At 38.1% G+C, this 26,451-nt stretch overlaps 1 protein-coding gene across 2 annotated transcripts in view; it reads right to left on the bottom strand.

The window, feature by feature from the left end:
- LOC130155087 (septin-2) overlaps positions 1-26,042 on the bottom strand; it is a 39,866-nt gene extending 13,824 nt beyond the window's left edge. For both annotated transcript variants that reach the window (XM_056352072.1, XM_056352156.1), the window contains exons 1-11: positions 25,895-26,042; positions 20,397-20,448; positions 19,201-19,300; positions 17,606-17,692; positions 16,857-16,980; positions 11,966-12,100; positions 11,385-11,502; positions 5,237-5,338; positions 4,292-4,437; positions 3,162-3,245; positions 2,121-2,178 (exon numbers count right to left, since the gene is read on the bottom strand). In XM_056352072.1, the coding sequence (XP_056208047.1) occupies positions 2,121-2,178; positions 3,162-3,245; positions 4,292-4,437; positions 5,237-5,338; positions 11,385-11,502; positions 11,966-12,100; positions 16,857-16,980; positions 17,606-17,692; positions 19,201-19,300; positions 20,397-20,423 (981 nt within the window). In that variant the 5' untranslated portion in view covers positions 20,424-20,448; positions 25,895-26,042. The remainder of the gene's footprint in view (positions 1-2,120; positions 2,179-3,161; positions 3,246-4,291; positions 4,438-5,236; positions 5,339-11,384; positions 11,503-11,965; positions 12,101-16,856; positions 16,981-17,605; positions 17,693-19,200; positions 19,301-20,396; positions 20,449-25,894) is intronic.
- Positions 26,043-26,451: the final 409 nt, after the last annotated feature.

Below are 26,451 nucleotides of genomic sequence, written 5' to 3'. Positions count from 1 at the left end.
ACATCCTTTGGCATAATAAAAGATCATTTAACAAAAGTGATGCTGTGATAAAGATGATCCTGGCACTAGCCCAAACATTCATTCCTTCCAAGGTTATATAAACCTCACAAAACTGTAAATAGAACTTCAAGCACCGTTACTGATGGGAATGCAAAACAGGAGGGGAAATGGGTATTTGTTTTCTCTGCAAAGGCTATGGAATGCAAGCCCATTTCCTCTGTGCCTCTTTCCTCCTCAGATTTTTCCCAGTCTGAACCTTAGGGATGATACAGAGATGAAGGGACTTCATACCAGCTTATCTACAGAAGATTCAGCAAAGCCTCTTGATGTCTTTGGGACAATAGAACGCAGAAGTTAAAAATCTATTTGTTTTTTCAAGTTCTAACCTAATCCTCTGCAACTTCAGCAGCAGTTATCCAGAGATATTAGTCCCAGAGGAAACTCAGAGACTGCCCTCCAAGAAATTAAAGACTTCATCCCTTTAGCCATGTTATATAAAAATTACATACATATGTATTTATAAATACTATATATACATTCACACAGAGTGGTCAGAATAGACCAGTATATAATAATGTCCCTGTCATATCAACAGTTTCCACGGAAAATGGTTATAAGAGGTTTTTCTTTCAGACGTAAGCCTTAAGAAATAGTTCTATAAGGATATCCAAGTTTCTACTTAACGATTAGACATATACAACTTATACAGTACAAATAACGGGAGAAAGAGTTATGACTTCAATTCTCTAAGATTACTGCCTGAATCTTGGAAGCATTAAAAAAAAAAAAAGTAGTAAAAACCCACAAAACTTTTTCAAAAAATGCTCTTGACATTTTCAAAACATCTAGTATTCCTGACTATCAGATGATGGTCTACTATTGTTTTGCACACACATCAGTAAATGGTACAGAACGCTTGTGGAAGTTCTGCTCTCATAAGTGCCTGGCCATCAAGTACACTTAAATTGCTGAAATGAAGTTATACAGTGATAAAGATGCAGCTCATTTAATCTCCAGTAATTCACATTATTGACTACTAGTTATGGTGCTAATAGGCTGCTGCTGCATTTCCTTTTAGGAAAATTTTTTGCTATTTATGTCAAAATGCCAGGGTTAGCCAGTAGCTAACCAGGGTTAGCTATTTTTAAGTATAGATGTTATAGAAGAAAAAGGAAATGCACAGACTAAATAACAATATTTCAAGAATTACCATATATGGGAGTTTGAATCTTTCACCTCAGAAACACACAAAACTGCTTGCAGTTTTTTATTTCTTACTCCAAATTATTGCATATATGCATTGATCTTAAATCATGCCTTCCTGCATTTATGGACTTGAATCCAAGCTGAATTGAATAAAAAAAAGGATAAACAGAAAAAACACTATCTTCCAATCTGCAGCAAGTCTTAAGTTTTCACAATGTAAGCAGTCATAAGCATTGGCAGTGTACTACTTGAATTTAAATACTAGGCTAAAAATCTCTGGATCTTTAGAACTTTAGTATAAAAAAGTTAAATCGAAAGGTCTAGTAATAGCTTGGAACCAGAGTAAGAAGTCAGGTTGAAAACTCCAAATTCATAAATTTACTGGTATAACAGAAATAAAAATTTTGCTGTACATCAAGATTAAGATGAAAAAACATACACATTAATTATATCATGGGATTTTTAGAACTCAGCCACCTTTTTCTACGCCATAGACACCAGACATAAGGAGAAATTTACTGGTAACATGTTTGTAGTAAGCCATGCACATCTGAAATGACATCAGACCACCAGTCTACCCCAAGGTACTATGTTTAAAGCAGCGTATGTAGCTGACAAACATAAATCGATTTCAATACTTTAAAAATAGCAACTATCCTTATGGAAAATCAACATACAAACTGGAAGTGATAAATACCCTGCCTACAACCAAGAGTCCACATGCTACCTACCATCCACAGTATGCAAGTGACTATATAAACAAACCACTTCGTATGGGCAACGTGCATGTTTGGATTAGGGCTGTTTTTTACAATTCCAGCCTTACACTGGTAGGCAGTAGTTGATGTAGAATACTGAAATAGGAACATAGCATGTTATATTAAAGAATAACAGTTTTAGAAGCTCCCTCTTACCTCAGCCTCTTTCTGCTGGAGGATTCTATCCTTGTCTACCACTTCTTCTTCAACAGGCCTATTGAACAAAACACATTGATGATATAAGTTACAGAAGTAAAAATCTCCAAGAACACGTTCAAGGCTCCTATTTCAGCTAACACAACAACAAAAAAAGTCTACATGCTTCCACACGGGAAATTAGGACATTCTTAAACCCATGCTTCCCTTTTGTAAAACACCATCTTGACCTCATAGACTCCTGTTATTCACTCCCCATTTCTTAAGATTTGATTTCTTTGCTGCTATGGGGATTTTTTGCCATTTACTCTAACCAAGGTATTTCCTCTACTATCTATCCACAGTACAAAAATCAACCATTAAAAGGCTGCATAGGTTATTTTCTGTCTTCTTTAAGACCAAAATGCTTGGCTGAATACTTAAAGAACAAGTAAAGTTGGGGACGAGGATAAGTTGCTATCAAAAAAAGATGCAGCACAGGTAGACAGATTTTTTGCATTAAGTTGTCAAGGACAGAAACCTTACCAAGGAAAAAAAATCCAACCACCACAGAACATACACATTACCAAAAAAGATTGTTTGCTCTAAACTTCCCTCTCTATCTATCTATGAAGGAGCAAGACAACAGCCACCACAGCAGTCCTGCAAGAACTGGAAAAGCAACACCCTACCTAATCAGATGGGCTGGGTTCTATTTAAATGTGCCCACTACAGTTTATTTTTTCCAAGGAGACATCACAAAATAAAAACCTGTCCTTCTTGCAGCCCACTACTTCTTTATGCACATTCCAATTAAAAGCATAGAGAAGAGGGAATGGATGCAAAATCAAGAACAGCTGTTTGTAAGCACAGCACTTCACTAGATATTACTGCTCTTCAAGAAGAGCATTTAACACAAATTTCAGTAACTCCATAGACTAAATATCATGAGAAATAATTAGTTACAGGTGGGATTAGTTAGGAGGAGGAGCAAGTCCAATGTCACAGTGGAGAAAGAAGAGACTAACAAGCAGCAGAGCCCAAAGGCGCACATGTACTTACTTGCCAGTTCGTTTTAGCCTCTCTGAACGGAAGTTCTCATAGTGCAAGTCTTGCGTCACCTCCTGCAGGTCCTGCATGTGCGTTCTAGAACATGCAAAGGGCTATTGAAGAACACTTTGCTCTTCTTGTCAAAGGGAAGAAAAACACTCTTATCTTATATTTTTGTTTATATAATGGATGTATTTAATGAAAAAGTAACCCTTACAGCCCAAGCCTGCCATAAAGCTAGTCAGAGCTCTGCTTTCATGTTTATTGGTCTTCCCTTAATTCATATTTAAGGGCCCTCCCACAAAGATTCTTCAGAGACCTGAAATACACTGTCATCCTCTTGTTCACTAATTGCTTGCTAGGAGTTGTTTATACCAGTCTTGGCCGCGTTAAGAACCTTGCAAAGACGGTTATTCAGAAAGATACTTTAATTCCTGAAGTATTTTTTGTCTTTTAAGTGCTATTAAGTATAATTTGTAACTGAGAACTAGGTGGAGCTCCTTGGCTCACGTAACAGCTGACATAATTGCCCAACAATTTCCAACTGTCAAAAAAAAAAAAAAAAGGGGGGGGGGCGGGGGAGGAGGGTGGACAAAAATGCTTGGTACCAGTGACCAGCAGAGGGCAATCCCTGCCCAGTATAGACTGAAATCAGAAACACACCAATAGCATTACCGACAGCATTCAGTTCCCCAACAATCACACAATGTCATCAGAAAAACCACTTACAGAAGGGCAGGGTCTCATATTTAACATAGGATTTCCTATACTGCCAGAAAATTGAGTTTTGCCTTTAGAATACTACTCAAAGTGATTGATGAAACTGAAAAGTAGTTTGAATACCTCTCTGCCCCACCCACTGCACTATAAGAAAACTTTAATTTATATGTAAAGCCATCAAATTAGTTCACATAAGGCATAAAACTGATCACACATCTGGCAATGTAAAATACAGAAAATAATTTTTGAAGTCAGATCGGAGGATTACAGTAGCAAAACAAGCTGCAGGGGGCTAAAAAGACACTCCACACTGCCATCAGAGCTACTTTTGAATTAAGGAGTTCATGTTCTTATAACTCTCTACTCATTGTGAAAGTTACATCATCATTATCAGGAGATGGGATAATTTTACCATTACTCACACCAGCATTGTGCGCAGTTTAAGGAAATCATTGTGCTCTGGATTTTCAACTTCAACAACTCCCCAGGGATACAGACGGCCTCTGATTTTTTTCCCTTTCACCTCAATAAGTTGATTGGATCCGATAACAGCAAAGGGAATGCTAGCCTAGTTGAGACAGAGCAAAACAAGTTACTGTTTTGACTGGGTCCTTTTTTTGTGTTTTGTTATGTTTTTTCCTTTCAAAGAAAGTGCGAAGACTTTTAAGTAACAGACAGGAGAAAGGGGGAAAGAAATGCTGACAAAGCACTACTAAAATCCTTCCACATCAGAAACCCAACAAGTCCCTATTAACACCTGTAGTTTTGTTAGGATCTCTTTCTCCTAACAGAGGCACAAAAGGAAATGATGCTTTGCTTTAGGAACACTTGACTGTTGTTGAAGTACAGTTTGGGCATAATGTGTCATCTGACATAACATCATGCATGGAAAACAGCCAACAGAAGCATGCTTCAGATACAGATTGAAGTAGCTAAAGAGAGCATTTCAGCTCCATTCTCCAAGCACCTTTGCAAGTACCACAGCACAAAGAGGAAATTACTTCAGTAAAACCTTTATTATCTGTTCTAATGAGAGGAAAGTTGTTAATTAGTATAGCAACCATAACACACACACATTCTTTATCTTTGCTTGCATGTTACATGGTTTGAGTCAGAAAACACTGCAAATCACAGATCTTGGTGAAGAGCTGCTTACGTTTAACAGCGAAAAGAAAAGAAAGTCATGACACACTACATTTGGAATTCTGATGAAGCAGAGACTGGAATAAAAAGGATTATAATTCAGAGTCAACATCCAAAGAAAATTTGAATTTCCAACACACTATAAAGGAATAAAGTACCTTTAAGCAATACTGTAACCTTGAAGAGCTACTGAACCAAAATAATAAATTAGGAATGAAACTTGCCTTTAAAACTCTAGTTTGTTCTTTAAACTCCTCATCTTCATCAGAATCTGCATCAGGGAGCTGATAAATCCTAATGCCATGTTCAGAAATCTCATCCAGAACCTGAAATTTACAAAAAAGGGAGAACAACAAATTCTTATTTCATTGAAGAGGTATTAAGTTAAAAATATATACAATGGATTTACTAGTCTGTCACATCTAAAAAAATCAGAATGTTTTCCTGCTTTAAGCAGTTTGACAATGCTTAGAAAAAAAAAATTAGCAGAAACTGCCATGCTTTGAGTTTATGTACTAACAAACTAGTTTATGTCCTGCAAGACAATCTTACATTGCATTAATTTCATCCTACCTATGAAGAAAAAACCCCAGCATTTTTCATTTTTTCTTCATTCAACAGACTTGAACCTCAAGTCCATAAATATCCTGGAAAGAACAGTACAAGGTATAAAAACACTCGGCAAGTGACCTACATGTTTTGAGATCTAAGAAAGGAATACTAAGTGGGAAGTCAATCACACCCTTAAAATTAAGAAAGGAAGCCTACGCTAAACCTGGTTGTATTATATAGATTTTATTTTACTATTACAAAGAAAATTTATCTTAAAAACATTGCTGAGATTTGCTAACTACAGAGGTTCTCCTTTAAAGAGTTTACTAACAGGCATTTTAAAAAGCCAAAACATTTGCTAAGATTACCTCTGAATTAAACTGTTTGTAATCTATGATACCATCTGCAAAACCAGAAATGGCTAAACACTAACAGCAGCTCACCTGCCTGTTCACCCAAAAAGAAACAGATTTACTGACTAAATGCATTTTGTGACATTCCTAATGTATGTTTCTTTCTGTAAGACCTTAACTAGCATATTTTTGTGCAGTGATACAGAAATAAAAGATTTAAAATAGGCATATGAAGATGCAATTAAGGCCTTCAGACAACACTTGGGGAACAAACAACAGAAGTAGAACACTATTTGCTACGAATCTTAGCTGCATAACTAATAAAATATTTGTAATACAATGTACTCCTGCACAGCACCTTTTGAAGACTAACACACATGCACCTGACTCAATGTCCAAAGTGCCAAATAACACAGGCACAAAGATTTTTTTAAAAGGCACAAAAGACAAACACATTTTTTGAAAACATAGCAAGTAAATAATTAAAAAAAAAACCAGAAGATTCACATGGAGCATAAAACAGAAGCAGACAAAAGTAAAGTGAAGTTAATGTGAAAAAAGTAAGTAAAAGCAATGAATTTGGCAGCAGGATTCATTAGTTACAGCATCAAAACCATGCAGCCCATATCAAAGTATATTTTTGTGTATTTGATATGTACAAAAATTTTAAAGGCAGTGCCTATTGCCTCTTGAATCAAAAAGACAAAAACTTCACTTAAAATGAAGAAAGTTATTCAAAATACACTATGAGAAAAAAACATCCATAAACAGTTTCCTTTACTGTCACTAATGCCTAAGATTAACATTAAAAATACTCTATCTGTATTCCTGTACACATTCTTTTCCTAATGAAATCACTGCGGGGGTAAGCAGCTAGCGTAAGTCCAGGACTCTGGCAGTTTCAAAAGGTGGTATAAATCAATCCTTTCTTCAAAACTGAAGAGAATGCTTCTACTGCCATACTATTAAAAATATTTAAGGCAGAAATCCCATCAAATGCACTGACAAGATTTTCTTTCACTAAAGGTAGTGGTATGGAAGCACAAAGAATGCCGAGATTTCACAATAACTCTTTTCAAAGGGGTCTTGGATGTCACAGCAGAAAAAAGGTTAGCTGTGCAAACTTCCTAGGTTAGTATTCCCTGACAAGTTGCAACTGTAACCCCACAACCAACACCTGAACCAAGCAGCAGGAGGATGTAATGAACTTTTAATAAGCAAAGTCTGGGCAAAATCAGTGAGGAGGGAGGAAGTTTGGGGTAATTATAAAAACATTCAGAGAAGCCCCTGTAAGGACTTGTGCTGTCATTACTACATAAACAACTGGACATATCTTGATAATACAAATACAACCGGACTTCAAATAGACGAGAGGTCTTAATGAGCCTTCTCATAGCATTGTTGGGTTCCTCAATCCTCTGTCATGACGGCAACCAATAGCTGTGGTATAAATAAAACTTGTCCAACCAGAGCTTGATTATTAAACAGCTGCTTAAAATAAAACAATCCTTCAGACCACTAGAAGAAGAATGACCATGTATGAACCACAACTACTCCCAAGAGGATGTTTTCCTGCCAGGTACATAAACATCCCCCGCACTCACACACGCGTGGGCCCACACTGAATAGAATATTATGAGCCCTCACCTACACAAAGAGCAATATTTTTAAAAGAAAAAAGAAATTTGGGAATAAGCGTTGCCAACAAGCAACAGTTATGTTCACACAACTACATTTAAATCAATGCACGTTGTTACCATTTTGCAACATGGAAGACAACTAAATTGTCACCAAATGATAACAGAAGATGCACAGCTGGGATAGGTGGGGCAGTGCAATGCCTTTAAGTAGCTGCCTAAAGCAAGAAAGCACATTTAACCTGGCTGAGATCTTAGAAGATAAAATGCAAGTGAAACAATAACGGGAAAGCCAACAACAAGGGGTGCTAGAATAATATATTACAGCTGTTAAACCTAGTGCTTTCCTGAAAGGAAAAAGAATTGCAATAAAAACAAACTGTATTTTATGGACCTAACAATGAAACAGCATTTTGCTGCTTCAAATCTGAATTTTATTGGCCTCAGAGGATTCTGTGTTCTTAAAGATTAGCCTTCCCATGGGAAATTTAAAAAAAATGTCAAAATATTAGTTCCCCTCTCATGAAGTCATTCTTTTGAGCAGGTTTCCTTAGCAGCCTTGCATGGCACAGCTTGTGAAACTGCCTTGCATTTCTTCCCACTCCAGAGTTTTAAAAAATAACTTTGAATTCCAGAAAGACTAAACAGGAATTACTCCAAGCTGGGTTTCCTTTGCAAGCACCACAAACTGATCTTGCTGCTTAGTCCAAAGCAGTGAAACAAAAACATTTTACTTTAGATTCATGGCCAAATGGCAGAAACATCTAAAAAAAAAATAAAAAATAAAAGACCTCAAGCTGCGTCAGCAAAGCAGGATTTTGATTCTTACTCTTGATTAGAGATTCTGTTAGCCAAGATGCTTTGAGTTAGAACAATATACAGTAGCTAGGACTTTCAAAGCTTTGGAACCACATTATACATTTGACTTGGTATAAACTCAGTTTGTAAAGTGACCTTTGCCAGCAGTACAAAAATAAAGACAACTTGATTACCTGTTTTCTAGCCACTCCCTCAGACTTCAGCATAAATGCCATTCATCTCATATTTAGCCAACGCATAAATGTGGTGTCCATATATCTAAGTCAAAACTGTTTTAGACTAGTTAGTCAAAAGTAACTTTGCTCAAACTAGAAAGAACTAGACATGGATTAGCACTGAATATGGTCAAGAGAGGCTGCCTTTAATCTGTTCAATCACAGGATATGTAAACAGGGATTCATCTCCCTCTTCCACAAGAAATGTACAGCATAAACTCTAGATCTAACATCACTTACAGAATTGTACTGAAAAATAATTCCAAATTCACACTGGGAAACACATTTACTTGTGCTACTGCCATGTTTCAGCTAAAATCCGGTGTTAGCGACACACAGAAGCAAGTGTCAAACAGCAGGTGCACTATGCTGTGCTTGACCTTAAGAGAAGCCACCAAGCAAAAGATAAAAGGAGCACAGATGAAAGTCCCAAAACAATTACAGCAAGTACTGAAATCTGGTAAGAGTCACATTCCTCTTCATTTCACCCAAGAACTGCTTTTGTGAAAGATGAGTGTAGCTAGAACTTCTTTTATATCAGTTTATTTTATGTATTTGAGCTGACAAAGCATAACATTCAGATTCCCAGTGAACTATATAATAAAATAATTAACATTCCACTTAAATGCCTGCTTCAAATCTTTCAACATCATTCTGCTACCAAACGCTGAACCAAAAAATAAGCACCTATGAAAACTGAGCCTGAAGTACACTGCTGAAAAATCAATTACAGTTTCTTTATAGAAAGTAGCAGCTCCACAAACAATATTACTACCAGATAAAAATCTTTAACCAATACAATATAGCCATAGAAAGAGAAGTGATAAAACCAGCATAAACAGCCACATCTCTGCTTTGTTACTTCCCTGTCAGTTCTTTTAATTTGCCGACTGAACCTGTCATGTCCTCATAGCATTTGTGGAGGAACAAAATAAAAGCTCAAAGAGGCTGGACAGAATTTCTCCCAGGAAGATCCATAAGTCTTTTTTAACTCAATGAATGACCTTTTTTTTTTTTAACCCTTCTCCCTTTCACCTAGTTCATCATAAAGCTGGTCACTTGTATAAATACCTCTCCCCTCTTTCTGTGAATTTGTCTACGTTGCAGACAAGGTTCATACAGTCACAACTGTCCCCACTTTAAATGTCCTCAGCTACAGAAGATTTATTCAATTTATTGAGCAAGGTTTCTTATACCACTGAGCTTTATGCAAACACATTACCAGTGGCAGCAGTACCTCACCTTGCCAAACTGTAGTTGCTTACAAGCCTACAAAATCCACAATCACACCTTTGTGGCACTGGTCCACCCAAAAAGACCCCAAACAAATCCTCTGAATTTAGGTGGAGTTCAGCTAATGTGCTGTTTTTAACTTCAAACATTTTAACTACACTATTTTTCCAAGTTAAATAAAGCTGTACTCCCTCTCCAAAAAACCCAGAAAATACCCTCACACAAAAAAAGATCCAATAACCATTCTAAAGGACTACTGGAAGCCAGAGGAACACAATCAGATCATCTATCAAGCCCTCCATAAAAATAAAAAAGTGGCACTATAAAATTATATTAAGATATAACATAAGAGATTAAGATATAATCTTACCATGAAAAAAGTTTGCATACTCTGGTGCTAAGTATAGGCTGCATTTTAGAAGTACTAATTAACTCTATACTAAAGGAATAAGTTATTAAACTTGTAAAACTTCACAGGCTTTGTAACGTTCGAATATGTTAGACTTTACAAATGAATATACTGGGTTTGAGTCAATAGAACCTGAAAAAAGCTTGCCATCTCAATAAATTTTACTGAACACCTGTGAGCACAATACAATCTCACCACCTACCCATTCCTTTCTTTTAACAAGGTGCACAAAGTCATTCTGAATCAAAGACAAACTAGGAAAGCTAAAATTTTTACATTCACTCACCAGATTATTCTATGATGAGATTAAATGGAAATTAGATTTAAGGTGAAAGACTCATACAACCACAAATATGTACTTTATTCCAGCAGAACTCACTATAATGTCACATCTGGCAGAGGCTGGCCTGTCTTGGAAAGGTTTGGCCAAAAAAAAAAAAAAGTTCAAGACAGCAAGTAAATCTTCCAATACAAAAGCATTTATTTTAGTACCACTGTCTGGAAAGACTTTCTCCAATGCAATCCTGATTATGCCCTGATATTTCACACGAACAGATAACCTAGTAGGAAATACATATACAAGACAGCGTACATTTTTCCATAATAATGGAACTACAAAAAGCATCCTGCTAACATATTAGCCCAACTGTCCTGCCTCTATATTAGTGTTTTAGTTTGTATCATGGGCGTACTTACTAAGCAAGTTTGAGTCACCGTGACTTAACCACATTTTGCTACAAAACATTCAGCACAGCTAGAGTACACAAACCAAGTTTCTTTTGGATGAAACTAAACCTAAAAGATAACGCTCTCAGAACATACCTCACGCACTCACATTAGTGGGCATTCACTCCACCAGACTAAATGACAGCTAGTCTGAAACATCTACACTACATGCTTTTCAGGATGATTTGAGCCCTCATTACAAACAGTTTTGCTCAAAACCTGCTCTGTTGGGGTGCACTGCTTGCTAAGACAAATGAAGCCAAAAATGGCCAGATTTTCAGCAAGCGTAACTGGTAAAGCACATCAGACTTCCTGAAGATTAGGTCCTTGGCCAGCATCATTCACCCCTCTCCAGTCTGAATTTACTTTGTATTTGGCTTTAACACTGTATGGGTTGCATCGTTCTCATGATAAAGTGTTAGACCTACTCTTCTCTTCAGCCTTTCTCTTTCCTTCAGCGTCAGTGTGTCAGCCTTGGCAATCACAGGAACAATGTTGACTTTTCCATGAAGAGCCTTCATGAATTCTACATCTAATGGTTTCAGCCTGCCAACAAGTAGAAAAAAAAAAAAGGTGTTTTTTTGTTTGTGGTTGTTTGTGTTTTTGTAACAGACCAAATGTATTAAAAAATATTTATTTCAAGTATCTACATAAATAGCATTTCCAAAATAAATTAAGCCAGAGCACTTGCTTATCAGCTTGGTTGTTTAAAGGTCAAATTACCATTAAAATTGGCACTATAAGATAAATTGGGTATTATAAGCTTTTCTGTTTCTGGGTGATAACCAATGTAATGCTGACTGCTTCAAAACAATATTAAATGCCAAAAATGGGGACAAAGCAGAGGAGAGCATTAATCCCCAAAGACAATTTTAATTGCATTGGCTAACTGACAGTGTGGGAAGTAACTCAATTACCATTAAAGTTAAGTTTCCAATTCAAGTAATGAACAGACTTACAAACAAGTTATAATGCCCTAAAATACAAGAGCTCAAGAGCCTTTTCTTACCCATGCCCAAAGGGAGAGATGAAGTAAAAACAACAATGGACTCTGTTATCTATGATGTGGCGCCTGTTTAGACCACTCTCATCATGAAGGTATCTTTCAAACTGGTTGTCAATGTACTGGATAATTGTTTTGAAGCTGTGGTATGAGGAGGGGGGAGAGAGACATCTTATATAAGCATGAAAATAATAAAATAAGAAGTATGAAAGATAAGAACACGAGGAGAATCACACTTTCATAAAGAACATTTCTGTTACAAAAATTCAACTTCCTAGCACTGTATCTACTACTGAGAAAAAGTATTCTGATAATGCAAAAAGATATTTTCATAGCAACCAAGTGTCTATTTATGCCTAGAGTTACTTTCAAGTATTACTCTGTCTACGGATAAAAAGTTCAAGTGCAAGCTCGGGGGTGGCGCGGGAAGCAGCACTCAGTGTTGAGACAACACAGACAGGAACAGAAGACTGAGGATTTCTCTGCGCTTTTTTTTTTTTCTGGGGGTAGAGGGTAAGGATTTGTTTTTAGATCAGCTGAAAAATGACATATCCCGGATATCCTCTTGATTTACAACCCTGACCCTAGAGCTAAGTTTCTATAGTTACCTATGAAAATTCTGGTATACTAGTCTGTTTCAATTAAGTACGAATACATTTGCAAGTCATGCACTCAAGCATCACATGATTTATTAAGCTATTTTTGTTAACTTACAGAATTCTTTTTTGCTGGCAAAGAAAAATAATTCCTACTTAGTTCAAGGCAATTTTAAATATGCCCTACAAAGAAGTAAAGGAACACAAAATTTGATCACAAAAATTCATGAAAGCAGTGACTAAGAGAGAGAAAAGAAAACACAATGCATTACTAAGAAGATTGTTTTAAGATATTCCAGAGCATGCAGACACCTGCAAACAACATTAATATAAAAGGACACTTTATATTAAGTACTTCAGGGGAAGGGAAATGAACACACTGATGAAGATAAGATTAGGCAGATTGTGTGTCATGAACATATCTTAAACTACTTGTGGAAAAACTGAGCAGAAAGCTTTACTTGAAAAAAACAGTATTTTTCTTGTTGAGAAAGTGCAAATTTGATTATAGGAATTTAAGGAGGAAACAGACAAGAGAACACAAATAAAACAATCAGTAAACTAGAAAATAAACACACAGAATGATGGCAAATACTGTGACAGGCAGCAAAGTTCAACCCTGGGCTGTGTGGCTGTAATGAAGATAATGAAAGAAAGCAACGAGAATGATGGAAGAGATCCTGGAGGGAATTTTGTTTTCCAAAGTTGAGTAAGCTTTTGGATCTAGAAGGAACAAATCCATAGTAGAATATATATACACACGTTTATATCTTTGCAAGATTTACACCATTGTAAGTCACGCTATGGAAGACAACACAGCAAAGAATCGAATTTATTGGGTTCTGACCTTAGTGCTACTCAAGTCTTTAAGAACTAGCTTCTTAATACCTAAATGTGTTGGAAAAGGGCAACATGGTTTATGTTCCTGTTGATCCTAAACTCTCCTCTTGGCTGGTGAAAGGTAACAAGACTGAAGACATACAAACACTAGGACAGAAACCAAGCACAAACAATGGAAAAGCAACTATCACACACTTCTCTGGCAACGTAATTAGTTTACGTGCAGTTTTCTAGCTTTAACAGCTATAATTTTCCCTATAAATACGGCGTTAGTGTCCTGTACCTCCTGACTTCCGGGAAACACCTGGCTTATACCACTGTGCTATCACTACTTAGGAGATAGCACATCCTGTGTTGTAACAGCAAACAACGCAACCTTTGCATTTAAGCCCACCGGGGGAAAATGAAAAATATTACCAAGCTGCCAAAGCCCACAAAATACAGCTTAACGTAAGCCAGTAAAAAAAAACAACAAACTAGCAGCAGCCAGAAAGCAGCTATCAAAGAACGACCTGCCACACTGCAAACAAGATGAAACGAGGCATGTGATTGGCAGTGTCCAATAAGTTAATCTGTAGACTGGTTTTTTTTAACCATTCTTTTGAGTCTAGATTTGATCCCAAATCAGTGCATGAATCAAATATTTTTTTCCCCCCTCTCTCTCTTCTCCTTAGATCCTTTCACTTCTGTCTGATGAAAGATGTTACTTTAAGGGCATGCTTTTCTCCTGATCCCAAAGTCCTTTTGCATGGAAGACATGTTCTATGCTTCAAACCTCCCACCATAAAGAGTTTTGCTATTCTACAAACACATGTCTAAACTGATGCCAAGAGCACTCCTAGGTGTAGTCTGATTCTAGACTACAGAACTACAGCTAGAACTAAAGCTTCACATAGAATCTAAAAAAATATCACTAAGGTTAGCAGCCACCTTTTCTTACAGGCTGTTTTAAGTACAGTAGCATTTGGAAAAGCAAAAGTAATCTACTTTAGAGAATATGTTGTACTAAATCCATAACTCATTTCCCAATCCAACACTGTTATTCTTGCAATTCAGGAGACCTCCTGGAAAAACTCCTGAGAATATGCAATCCTTACTAGTACTTCTTCTGTGACGGAAAACACACAAAAATTGACCCCAGCACCCAACCTTGAAGGTCAAGCTCTAAAATTAAGCCTTTTTGTTAATGCAAAGACAGAAACAAAGTTATTACAAAAGCTTATCAGGAGAAAGATATTTGAAACACTGTCAGCTACTGCTACTTCCTAGGGACATTGTGCCAGTTTGATTTACCCCTGTTCAAAAATAACCTCAGTATATTTCATCACCCTGAAAAACAGGTAGTGTGCACAAACTGCAGCTTTCCCAAAAAAGTCCTTTATAAAAATTGGATCAAGATCAGCACCATCTACCAGTTAACCATAATTGCAGTAAATGCTCCTGAACACAAACATAAGTTCAAGAACACGAACTTGCTGCTTCCTCTGAACTGAGAAGGAAGGAAGGTGGTTGCACTGGGTTAGTCTTGACTACAGTTTGAAACAAAGAGTCTATCCCTCCAAGTCCCTATGACATCCTGTAAAGGCTAACAGACTTCTGTCAAAATGACACTCGTCATGGCTCAAAGTCCTTTCATGTGACATGAGAAAATGAGACTAGAGACAATTAAAATAACTGCACCTTTTTATTTTGTAGCATGTAAGTACTGTTTTTTCCCCATAATCTATTTTGATGTTTAAGGTTTGTCACAGAAAACCAAGTACAAACCAGTAAATTGTTCTACTGGATCTGAATCGTCATAGAATGACTCTCTTTTCGAAGGCTTGCTAAGTAAAGGGGAAAAACATGAACACGTAGGTCTCTAAGAAACATCTTAACAGAATAAACAAAGGCCATTAAAACACAATCAACAGGAAGGGCTCTATGTAACACAATACACAGGCTGCAGAGTTCTGAGCTCCAGCGGAAGGAAGCTCTAGTCAACAGTGCACAAAAGAAGCAAGACCATGCTGCAGTCCAGAAAGATGCCTTTGTGTTATTCTGAAAGTTCAATTTTTTTTCAACTTAATAAAGTAGGAAAAGTGGGAGGAAAATAAAAATCCCACTACAGCTTCACTTTCAAACTTTCATTATGTAACTTCACTGCCTTCACTTTTGCTGTAAGAAAAAGAAAAACCATGTCTGACAAAAATTTTCTCCAGAATGCTCCAAATAACACAGCATTCTGTCAATAAAAGATTACAAAGCAGTCGATTAGCATTGCCTCCTTCCTGATCTTTAACTTATACTGAAGAATTCAAATCAACTTGTTTTGGCTTTATGCACCTTTTCTCTGTACAGTGACACTTTGATTGCCTTAGGATTACCACCAGCACCACAAAAAAGTGTCAACAAAAATTAATGGCCAAGCAAAATAAATATTATTAGCACTTTTTAAAAGACAACCACATGGAAATTCAAAGTTTAGCTTCTAGTTGCACTGGAACAATTCAGGCATCCCAGTAAGCACATTAATATATCTCATCTTTACTTGAAAGAAGTTATCACAAGATGTGTAGTTATCCACAGTTAAAGTGCATTACTATGATGCTTCGGAAATTACATTTATGAACAAATTTATTAATTCTAATTTTGTTACTAACTCCCCAGTTCCTTCGTAGATATTTTACCATCTTCTTTCTTCACAATCCTTATGCTAAAGCAACTATATATGTTGTCCAATGTATCTCAGACAATTACCTCAGCCACTAAAGATTATCAGCAATATTTAGGCTGGAGAGAGCTAAGTAGTAACTCCATCATTAAAAATAACGCAGTTCTATCCCAATTGCTAGTAGTACATATAAAGGACAGGGAACGAAAAGTAGTGTCTAAAAAACATGGAAACTGCATGGGCTAGAGACACAGAAAAATTTCCCTTAACCAGAATTCCACCCTATCAGAGCAGCTATGGAGACAAGAAGTTGACTTCAGTTGTCACAGAAAACCTTACTTGGAAAAAAGGCAACTAATTTTGAGGGAGAAACAGACAGCTTAGAGAAACTAACCAAACCTTTCAAAAAAATAAAAGAAGTGTTAGAAAACTGAAACAGAAGTTGCATAAGTAATAGTTTTACTAGAGATGTGTACTTTAGGCAACAAAAAAATATAAAGAGAAACTTTATTGGAAAGCTCACACAAACTAAATGATCATGTCCCTGATGATATGAAGACAAGCACCCAGAATGCAGAACTGCTTGGAAAATTGCGCTTAACTGCAAGGACTCAGAAAACACCCTCTACCATGAATTCAAGATAACACTCCATTAATGTTAAGAATTATGTAAAAGGAAGCAACAGGTTCATTAAAGCTATCCAAAGACCACCAGCTGAATCACTTAAGTTCAGAGACACAGACACACTGGAGTACTATTTGTGTAAGATACAAAGTCTACCAAGCACAGCAGTATTTACACACATACCAGTCCTGGCTGTTAATGGCATCTCCATATCCTGGTGTGTCAACTACTGTTAAACGCAGTTTCACACCTCGCTCCTCTATTTCTACCGTAGAAGCTTCAATTTGAACTGTTCTCTCTATTTTCTCTAAAAGAAAAGGAACATATTTACTGTTATTACGCCTATCAGTTGCTGCAGAAACCCCTGCAGGAGAGAGCAATAGAGAATGAAATGCAATCTGAACTGTATTGTAATCTACATGACAAAGTATTTTACAGGGAAAAAAAAACCCACAAGCTAGCCAGTCAAAATTTAACAATACATTTTTGTAAATAAACAAGAACCAAAGAACTAAAAAGGGGGGATTTACTCATGACAATATGCAGAAGTAAAATTTTACTACTCAGAAATATGCTAGATTCTTTGTCAGAACGAATTTACACCTCTAACCAGGATTTAAGGCACTACAGGCAAAAAGTATTAGAGGAAATGAGGATTAGAGCAAAATCACATTTAGGTATATTGACACCTAAAAGGTTGCGGGGGGGTGGGTTTTTTAACAATTACTGAAGAAACAACAAAAGCTGAGTCTTTGAAAGGAAATATAAATGAGAAAATGACAGCACAAAAAATAATTTGGAAGATTAAAATACATCTAGATAACATGAAGAAAGGGTCTCACAGGTGAAGTTAGCAGAATGAAGCAATGTTAACTGAAAGAACATAAAATTTCATAGGATATATGCTGGAGGAACTGCAAAACCATATTTACCTGCAGCTCCAGGAATATAACGTTCTGGATAAAGATCAGTCAGGAACAGACTGTTAATTAAAGTGGATTTTCCCAAGCCAGACTCACCTACAAACAAAATAATTCAGGTTATTAAGCATATACACCTTTTACTCTTAAACTTTTTAAAGCACCTCTTTTTCCCAAGTGCATGTTATGGAGGAAAAATAATTTGTTCATCAGGATCCACCCTAGCTTTTGATATAAAAACATCAAAGGCTCAGCTAAGCACTTTAAAAACACAGGAAAAACAAGCCTCTAGTGTTTTTATAAATGTTACACGAAAATGAGAAGTTTACTGTAATACATTTCATAATAAAAGCTGAAAGGTCATACAGCGCTTTGACTACAGATCTAGAGATAGCTTGGTTACCTCAAGGAAATAAAAGCTTTTTTCCACTTAAACTTAAAAAATCAGGAGCTGTAACTCTCCTGCTGAAAATTTCTGAGAGCTTTAAGGTTTTTCTAAGCTAGAAATTGCACCTTGAACACTGTTAGGAGGGACAATGAATAAAGAAACCCCAAACTAACAGTTGAACTTTGCACCCTTACAGTTAGGCTATACACATCCTATGAAACATGAAACAAAATTATAACAAATATTATTCAAAATTCATCTAGAAAATAAATCTAGAACCTCATTTCATAAAAATTTTGTCCTATAAAATAATAAAGGTAAGACCTGTAAATGTGATCAGTAAACCTGAATTTAAAAAAGTAACTTTTTTCCTAACCCAAGCAATCAAAGGAGTCAACACTTAGAACAACTAGCCGTGATATTTTAGATGCCACTAACTTCCATCTCTGTTATCTGTATTTATCATCACAAGCTACGTGAAATAAAAACACCTCTACACTTACCAAAAACTACCTATTTATTTCACAGACATGGCTGAAAACTGTCACCAAATAATCCCAAACAGTACTACAGAGCACAGAGAATAAGAAGTGTAATGCATCTCTTCTCATTTTCATTTTTCAATAACATGTAATTTCAAGGTAACTATGACAAAAAGGTGGTAAGTACTATGGATTCCCTTTGCATTTGTATAACATTAAACTGATTCAATGTAAGTATCATTCAACGTGCCAAGAATAATCTCTTAAAATGGCTTTGTACCTGAAGGACTTTCCATCAAAGACTCCTACAGGTGCCTGTTCACAGAACAGGCAAATTCAAAGTTTAGTTCGAATACCAGAGTGAGTCAGGATGGAACAGAAGAAAACAGAAGAATAGCGTCACCGTTTCAACAGGAAGATATTCACCATGTGCATTCATGCCTTCAGCTGGGGAAATGGGAGTCAAAGAAAGATTAAGCAACTACCCCTACCATCTGATGATGAGTCAGGAATACAAGAATGTCCTGTTGGCTCCAAGTCATCATCTTTAATCACTACAAATACTCCCTCCTACCAGACATGACAAAATAGTGTAAGATTTAATTACAGTGCACGGAAGTTCAAAGCTGCTTCTTCTTCTGTGTAACGGTCAGTTGCTAAGTAGGAAGACATATATGTCTATGTGAAAGAAATTTGTTATTGTATAACGATCAAAAATACTTAAACAAAGCACTTACCAACCACCATCAGTGTGAATTCAAAGCCCTTCTTCACAGATTTCCTGTGAACTTGGTTGGGCAGATTAGCAAATCCCACATAGCCTGCTGAGTCGGAAAACTGACAAAAAACCAAGAGTTGAGTATAAATGAGATCTCCTTCCCCCTAAGAAGTTGAAAGAGAGTTCAGCTGATTCTAAACAATAAAGTGCAGAAGTATATAAAGCACATGGAAAAAGAGAATGAAACAATTTTTTGTTGCTATAGTAAGGCAGACCTTGAAACAGACCCATTTCCCAAGCAGTCTAATATAAATAGAAATCTATTAAGTACTTTAGGCTACAGATAAACAAAGATCTCCCCTTTGTTAAAAAAAAAAAATCTGCAAGCTTGCATGAACATGCTATTATTAATCTGAAACTGTAAACGTAGCTAAAAATCCCAAAGATCTTAAGCTAAAGGCCAAAAATATCTCTTGAAATTTGGTATCTGCTGCTACTATCTTCTATAAGAGTAAATAATGCATACACTCACACGTAGAAAACCAGGAACACTCTATAGTAATGCAGAGATTACGAAAACATAATTACACAGAGATCTACCTTCTGCTTGTTAAGCTGCTCACCTATCTTCTAAACGTTTAATTTCTAACACAAAAGCAGGAAAAAGAAACATGCCTGAAAAACTTATCAAAGCTATTTGGGCTATAAAAAGGGCAGTTTGCTTCACCATCTGTCATCAATTGACTGAAAACCTAATAGGAGCCTCAACAGGAACTGCAGCCACTTAATGTAGGGACCTATGAGCCAGCTGGAACCAAATGTTTTCTTCACAGATGAGTTTATGGTGAGAACAGTTTTTATCCAATGCCAGACCTCCAGTGGGGCAGGGGGGGGATACAGGGCCATTCAGTTACTTCCTAACAATCCTTTTAAAACTGACCCAGATGGGCAAAAACATTAGAAATAAAGGGTTGTAAAATTAAATTTCCTTAGGTAAAGGCACCATTCTAAATGCACAAGCAAACACTGAATGTCTGGCAAATATCTGAAAGCCCATGCAAGCTCTGTTGCTACCAAACAGTTCCTTTTCAGAAACACATCTGAAGCAATAAGGTATCATTTATTCACTATTTTACCACCTCAGTAAAACCACAAGTAATTTCAGAAGCTGAACAGATTCTAAACACAATTTTAGCTATGCAGGCGCCTTCTTACCTTTACTTTTTCACCAGACTGAGACATGTTTCGTCACTTCAAGTTTCAGATACTGGAAAATAAAATCCACAGTGCATGTTAGCTGACTTGAAGGTTACATTAATTTCAATTCTGAACTGATCAATTGCATATAATATTCACATTTTTTTCTAGTAGAATAAAATGTCACATAGTCAAAGATTAATAAAACAAACAAGCCATAATCAAAATGGCTGCCTCCGCAAAGCTAGTCACAGGAAAAAAATTACACAGAATTATCAAAATCAGAACATTTAAATACTTAAAAGTTTTAAAATAGAAAGAGTCCTTTAAAACTCAGAATATTAAAATTCTGCATCCTTAAATACCTTTCACCCATCCTGTCTTTAAAGAAGGAAAAATATCTACTGAAAGCTAATGCTGAGTATGCAAGGTACTCCTGAAGTTTTGTGGGTTTTTTTTATGTTCTCTGATTCTGTACTTAGCTAATAAAACCTGAAATTCAAATACTCTGTTTCCAACCCCTATAAAGAATAGCATAAGGAGGTCCTTTCTCCTTCCATTTTTACCTTTTCCACTTAGGAATTATATTTTTCTTAAAGATGATTTACAAATTGGTGAACATAATGTAACTGTTGTCCAAAAATTTGAGAATTACTACCACATACAAAAACTCTCCCACAAATGGGACACCTACAGGATTTCCAGGTAAAGGTTCTAACATTATTTTCAGTCGCTTTGAAGTACCATCACTGAATACAAACGCTACACTGAACATTAGCACTTGGCTAACCCAAGCTAGACATGAAAATTCACCCTGATCTGAAGGATTATCAAAAGGATTTGTTCTTTAGTTTCAAACACCCAGAACAGCTGGGTTTTGGCAAGCCCTTATCTTTTTACTCAAGAATGTTAGTTGTGCTATAGATTAATTATCACAGCAGTAGCGAGGCCCTTTTATTTAGAGCAGCCACAGAGCACGGACAGGAAACGCAGAAGTGGCAGGAGCACTTCACAGCTTGGTTTGTTGACAACACAACTCTTGGCCTGGGAAAGCAGGGAAGTGACCTATGCAGGCACCTGTGTGTTCAGACAGAAATGCCTTCCTGTTGGGTAGCGGAAGTCATTCTAGCAGGATACAGTCCAGTTTCTGACACCAACAGTCTGACGGACAAATCCTAGCAGAGACAGATACTAAGCTTTGGGCTAAAGGAAAAGTCTAAGTTAGCATAACTGCAACTTGGCAGTTTAAAAAAAAACATGTCTTTAGCTCACAGGGCATTTCATTTGCCCTGAAGCAGGCATTTCAAATCCTGGCAGCTGTGCAGACATCAGCCACCTTGTAAGCTAGGAAAGCTGTTGGGTTGTGGGTTTTTTTTTTTCTCCTCTAACTTCTCCCCTCCACCCCCCCCCCAGTTCATTTGCTTGTTAATGAAAGCCTAATAGGTTCATTGCCTAGAAAATAAGGAGGTCCTGATCCTAATCATCTTCTGACAGCCTCTAACAGGGTATTCCTCAAAACTGCCTGGGAAACACCACTTAAGAATGGTTTTGAAAAAACAGAGCTCCTTTTTCTTTGACCAATACACAAGTGCTCATTCCAGCCTCCAGCCAACAAGTGTTACAGATCTTTAAAGACAGCCACAGCCTCACTGACAGATGTAACTCACCGCTCTGCTCTGCTCACATCTTGTTTCTACTTTTGCAAATCTCTCCTGTCACCTTGTCTATACATTCAGTGACATAATTCAAGAGTTTAGAAAAGTTCATAAATAGTCATTGTCCGAGTGCTAATGCAGATATACCTTCTGGCCCATTTCTCACAGTAATGCCACGTGAGAAGCCACCCAGAGAAGCTGCCTACAGCTAAAGGTGAGAAGGAGGAACAATCCAGATTTAAATATGTATTTTTTAAATTACTGAATTACTTCTGCTTTAAACTGACAGTACAGTCACATCCAATGTAGCATTACCCAAGCTACTTGATTAAAAAGCAGAAGAGTCAAAATCGTCAACTGATTATGACACATTCGGTGTGTCATACCATAAAAACCTAAACTTTACAACAAATCATTCCACAAATAAAATTCACAAAACCTGTTTCCTACCAGGTAAACCACATTCACCTTGTGACTTACTCTGACCAAAAAGCTGCTGTAGCCAAAGCCACAGGACAGCTGCTCTGATCCCATCATGACTGCAGCACATGCTTAAATGTTTGTGTACAACCAGCATCCAGTTAGTTATTTCCCACTGTATTTTGTTAGAATAGAAATATTCTAACTAAAAGTTAGCTGGACAACAACAACAGAAAAAAAACCCAAACTGCTGATCCGCAACACCTAAAGAAGGCACTGAGGTTCACACAACTCCTCAGTTACTCTGCCTCAACACACCGTGCAATTCGTAACACTGCCCTCAGGAGGCTTCCGAGAAAATTTAACCCACCAACTTCCCCAGATGACCATGAGCTGTCTTCCTGAAGCTTTACTATACTACTACAAATCAAAACCTTAAAATTAGCAACATACCGTATGTTACATCTTCCTACAGCACCCAATAACGGCACCACTTACAGCATTGCTCACAAGTGATAACTTGCCAACAGACCAGACTACATTACAGATCAATGACTGCTGAAATCCTGAAGTCTGTCTGCATGTAACTGAAACAAGCGTTAATATAATGTGGAGTTCAGTGTCTGGCAACACTCCAGATATTAAACATTACAATTTCTAGATGTGGGACTTTTTCATCGATTTTCCATAGTAAAATTAAATATTAAAAAAAAGCCACAAAAAAACCCTAAGGCAAAACAGAGCAAGCCATAGCTGTTCTGCTTTCTTTAGATTTTCAAAGGGCTGTTTTCAATCATTATGAGACAAGGAAAGCAGTACACGAAAAATATTTCCAAGCGAAAGGAACAGATAAGATACAATTGCATTAGCTTGCAAAACGCAGTGAAACTTTATTTGTAAGTAATTGTGGGTCCCATCTAGCAGGTTTAGCAGAAAAAAGGGACACTCTGCTATAGTATAGGAATGCCCAAATCAGTTTTTGAATAGTGAATAACGTAACAAACTTTCATTTCAGATCCCAACAAATTCCTATCCTAAACAACATGCTGTTCGGCGAGGGGAGCAGATCATCCCTAAGTTCAGTTGCAGTTGCTGCCTCTACAAATAGTGAGGCCTAGAACGTGCCATCCTACCGCCTTCTGCTAGGAACAGCATCCCAATAAGAGAGAATGAGAGGGGAAGGAAAATGGGTCATTTCCTTTGTTCCTGTCAGGATGCAAGAAGTAAACTGTTAAGAACAGGCAGACTGGGAGCTTCTTAATAGGAACCAGCACAAAATGCTACGGAAAATATACAAAGACTGTTTCCATATAAGGATATTAAACAACATGTTAAAATAATTACTTTAGAGTGACGTTAACAACCATCTCTACAAGCAGAATAGCCCTCCTGATTGATCAAGTGAGGCTTCTTTCTTCCCAGTAGAGGTTATATAACTCTGATTATTTGTTTTTTACTACTTTCTGTGGTTCTTTGTTAGGTTATTAAATACTTTTTAAAAATTAAGTAGGTTTCCAAGTGCTGGGAATGATCTCAAAAGCATTACCATTCTGAAGTGACATTTTCAGACTTAAAGCAGACATAAAACCACCAAAAAAATGTAAGTAAAATACCAATATTTGAGATTTCTCACAAAAAAGAACTACAAAAACCCACAAAGAAATGAGTCAAGAACCGAGGCACATAAATAATAATTGAAAAAAATATTTATAACTCCCCCAAGTGTCTTGCATACAGGAAAACAAGGAAGTTACATGAAAATTAGAAGTTTCCTCACTGTATTCCAAATTGGATATAGGGGTGTTAAAATACAAAACAGTTAACTTTTTTTTTTTTTTGTAGCTTACGCTATCAAAGTTGTATGAATCACCCAATTCTATCCAACAACAGCAGGTCCAGCAGAGCCTGTTCTCTGTGTCATGCTTTGTTCATAGCACATCCTCACCTCTGTGGTTGGAAACCACCTCACTGAAGCTCCCAGGGAAAAGCATCACTCCCTCTATATTAACATCCCAGATGATTCCATTTTCCTCGTTAAAAACAAAAGGTATCAAATGAAAGAATTCTCTCTTATACATGAACAATTGAATACATTTCTGCATTACTCTTACTCAGGAAAATGACTGTATTACTTCCACTAAATAGAGAATTTAACAGCAAATGCCCAGCTAAGGTATCTGCAGGCAGATCAAGCTAAGTGTATGCCACTGCTTTGTCTTTGAACTAGTATTCAGTGTTCCTAAGTTTTGCAGACTGTTTTGATAATGCATTCGAACCAATAACACACCATACAGATTATTACTGGGAATGCACTGCTGTTCATCACAACTTGTAACATTTTTGTGACTTAAGAGCACACCTAGGCACCGCAAAGGCAGGCAAGGACTAAGCAAGTAAAAGAACCATGTATGAGCACTGTTCTTAAAAGGCCTAGAAAAAGCAACACATGAATCTAGAGCTCTAACCCTGAATATTTTATTTAAAGTTCCATTTCAGTGTTAACATGCTATTCTAGACAAGTTCTTTTCTTGCTGTTATTACAATGAACAGTCACTTAAAAAGCACAAAGGTGGCAATAATACGTTGACAACCACTTTTAGCAACAATGTGCTTCCCATGCAAGCAGCTTTTGATGGTATTTTCCCAAAGTTACTGTATCTGAGAAAAATACTGTACAACAGGCCTGTAAATCTGAAAATCAGGGGCTTCTTTTTAAATTAAGAAACTGAACATATTACCCATGATCACTCATCAGGAAATAGGCAGCTCTGCCTCACACCCACAAAGCTTACGTGTAACTGTGTACATACTGGCAAACTGCAGTTAGTATTTTCAGTCACTTCCAAATCATGCTTAAGTCCCATGATACCATGAGGTGTCCAACCTGCATATGAACTTAAGCCTAAAAAAAAAGTAAAGCACTTGTTCCATCTGCTGCCAAATGAGGTATACATCCTTCTGTACAGCAGTGGGCTCTGCATTCTGCTCCCAGCAGTTGGCCACACTTGGTGTTGCAATTTTAGAAACATCTGAGGAATGCCCGATGGAGACAGAGCTTCCTGCTCCATCCTCGCCCCCCATCCCCAGATGGGCCAGACCTAGCAGCACTGAGGCCTTGTCCCCATCTCAAAAGCAACGCAGGCCTCGCTTTAAAAACAAATACAAGTGCGCTTAAACTGCCCGCGAGCCGGCTGCGGGACTTCGCGGGTTCTGCCCTAATAGGCTTCTCCCCCCTCACACCTCAGCTTCAACAGCCTCGCCCCACGCCGCGGGGCAGGCCGCGGCCAGGCCGCTGGGCCTGCACACGGAGCACACACCACCGCGGGCGGGCTCCGGGGACGGGACCGGACGGGACCGAGCCCAGCTGTGGGGCGGAGCGGTATGCGGGACGAGGCACCCACCCGCCGGCCAGAGGTGGCGGCCCAGCCCCCCGGCACTTACCTGAGCTACAGCCGCTTCCGCCGGTGCCTCCCTGCCAGGCCGCGATTTGCCACCTCCCCCGGCGGAGCCCGCCCACACCCCACGCGCCAACGCGGCCGAGTGCCTATCTACCCTCCGCGCGACTCTATGGTCCAGGCCACTTCCAGGAATAGCAACGAGGCGCGGCCCCGGGACGAGCGAGAGGAAGGGTAGAGCGTCTCGCCCGCCCCGCCCGCATGCCTCAGTGGCAGCGGGCGGTAGCCGGGCTGGGCCGCGCCGGCGCGGTGTTGCCATGGCCACCTACCCGCAGGGGCAGCCATCCCGGTCGGGATGGCGGGATGCGGCTGTGGGAGCCGTGACCACACGCGTGGGTTCCGCACTGGGCCGGGGAATGGGGGGGGGGCAGCAGCCGCTCCGCCGTTTCTTAAGGCGCTCCTCGCTCCCGCAGGAGGGAGCGGTGCCACCGCGCCGCAGCCTGCTGATGCCCCCGGGGGTCCTGACCCCAGCACCCGCGGCTGCTCTCCTCTTGCTTTGGCCCTGAGTGCCCTGCTCCAAAAGACGGAGCACCTCCTGATCCT

Source organism: Falco biarmicus, chromosome 1 (assembly GCF_023638135.1).
Source record: "Falco biarmicus isolate bFalBia1 chromosome 1, bFalBia1.pri, whole genome shotgun sequence".
In the NCBI taxonomy this organism is placed as follows: Eukaryota; Metazoa; Chordata; class Aves; order Falconiformes; family Falconidae; genus Falco; species Falco biarmicus.
The sequence above is the reverse complement of the archived record's forward strand: the minus strand, read 5'-3'. Positions and strand labels throughout refer to the sequence as shown.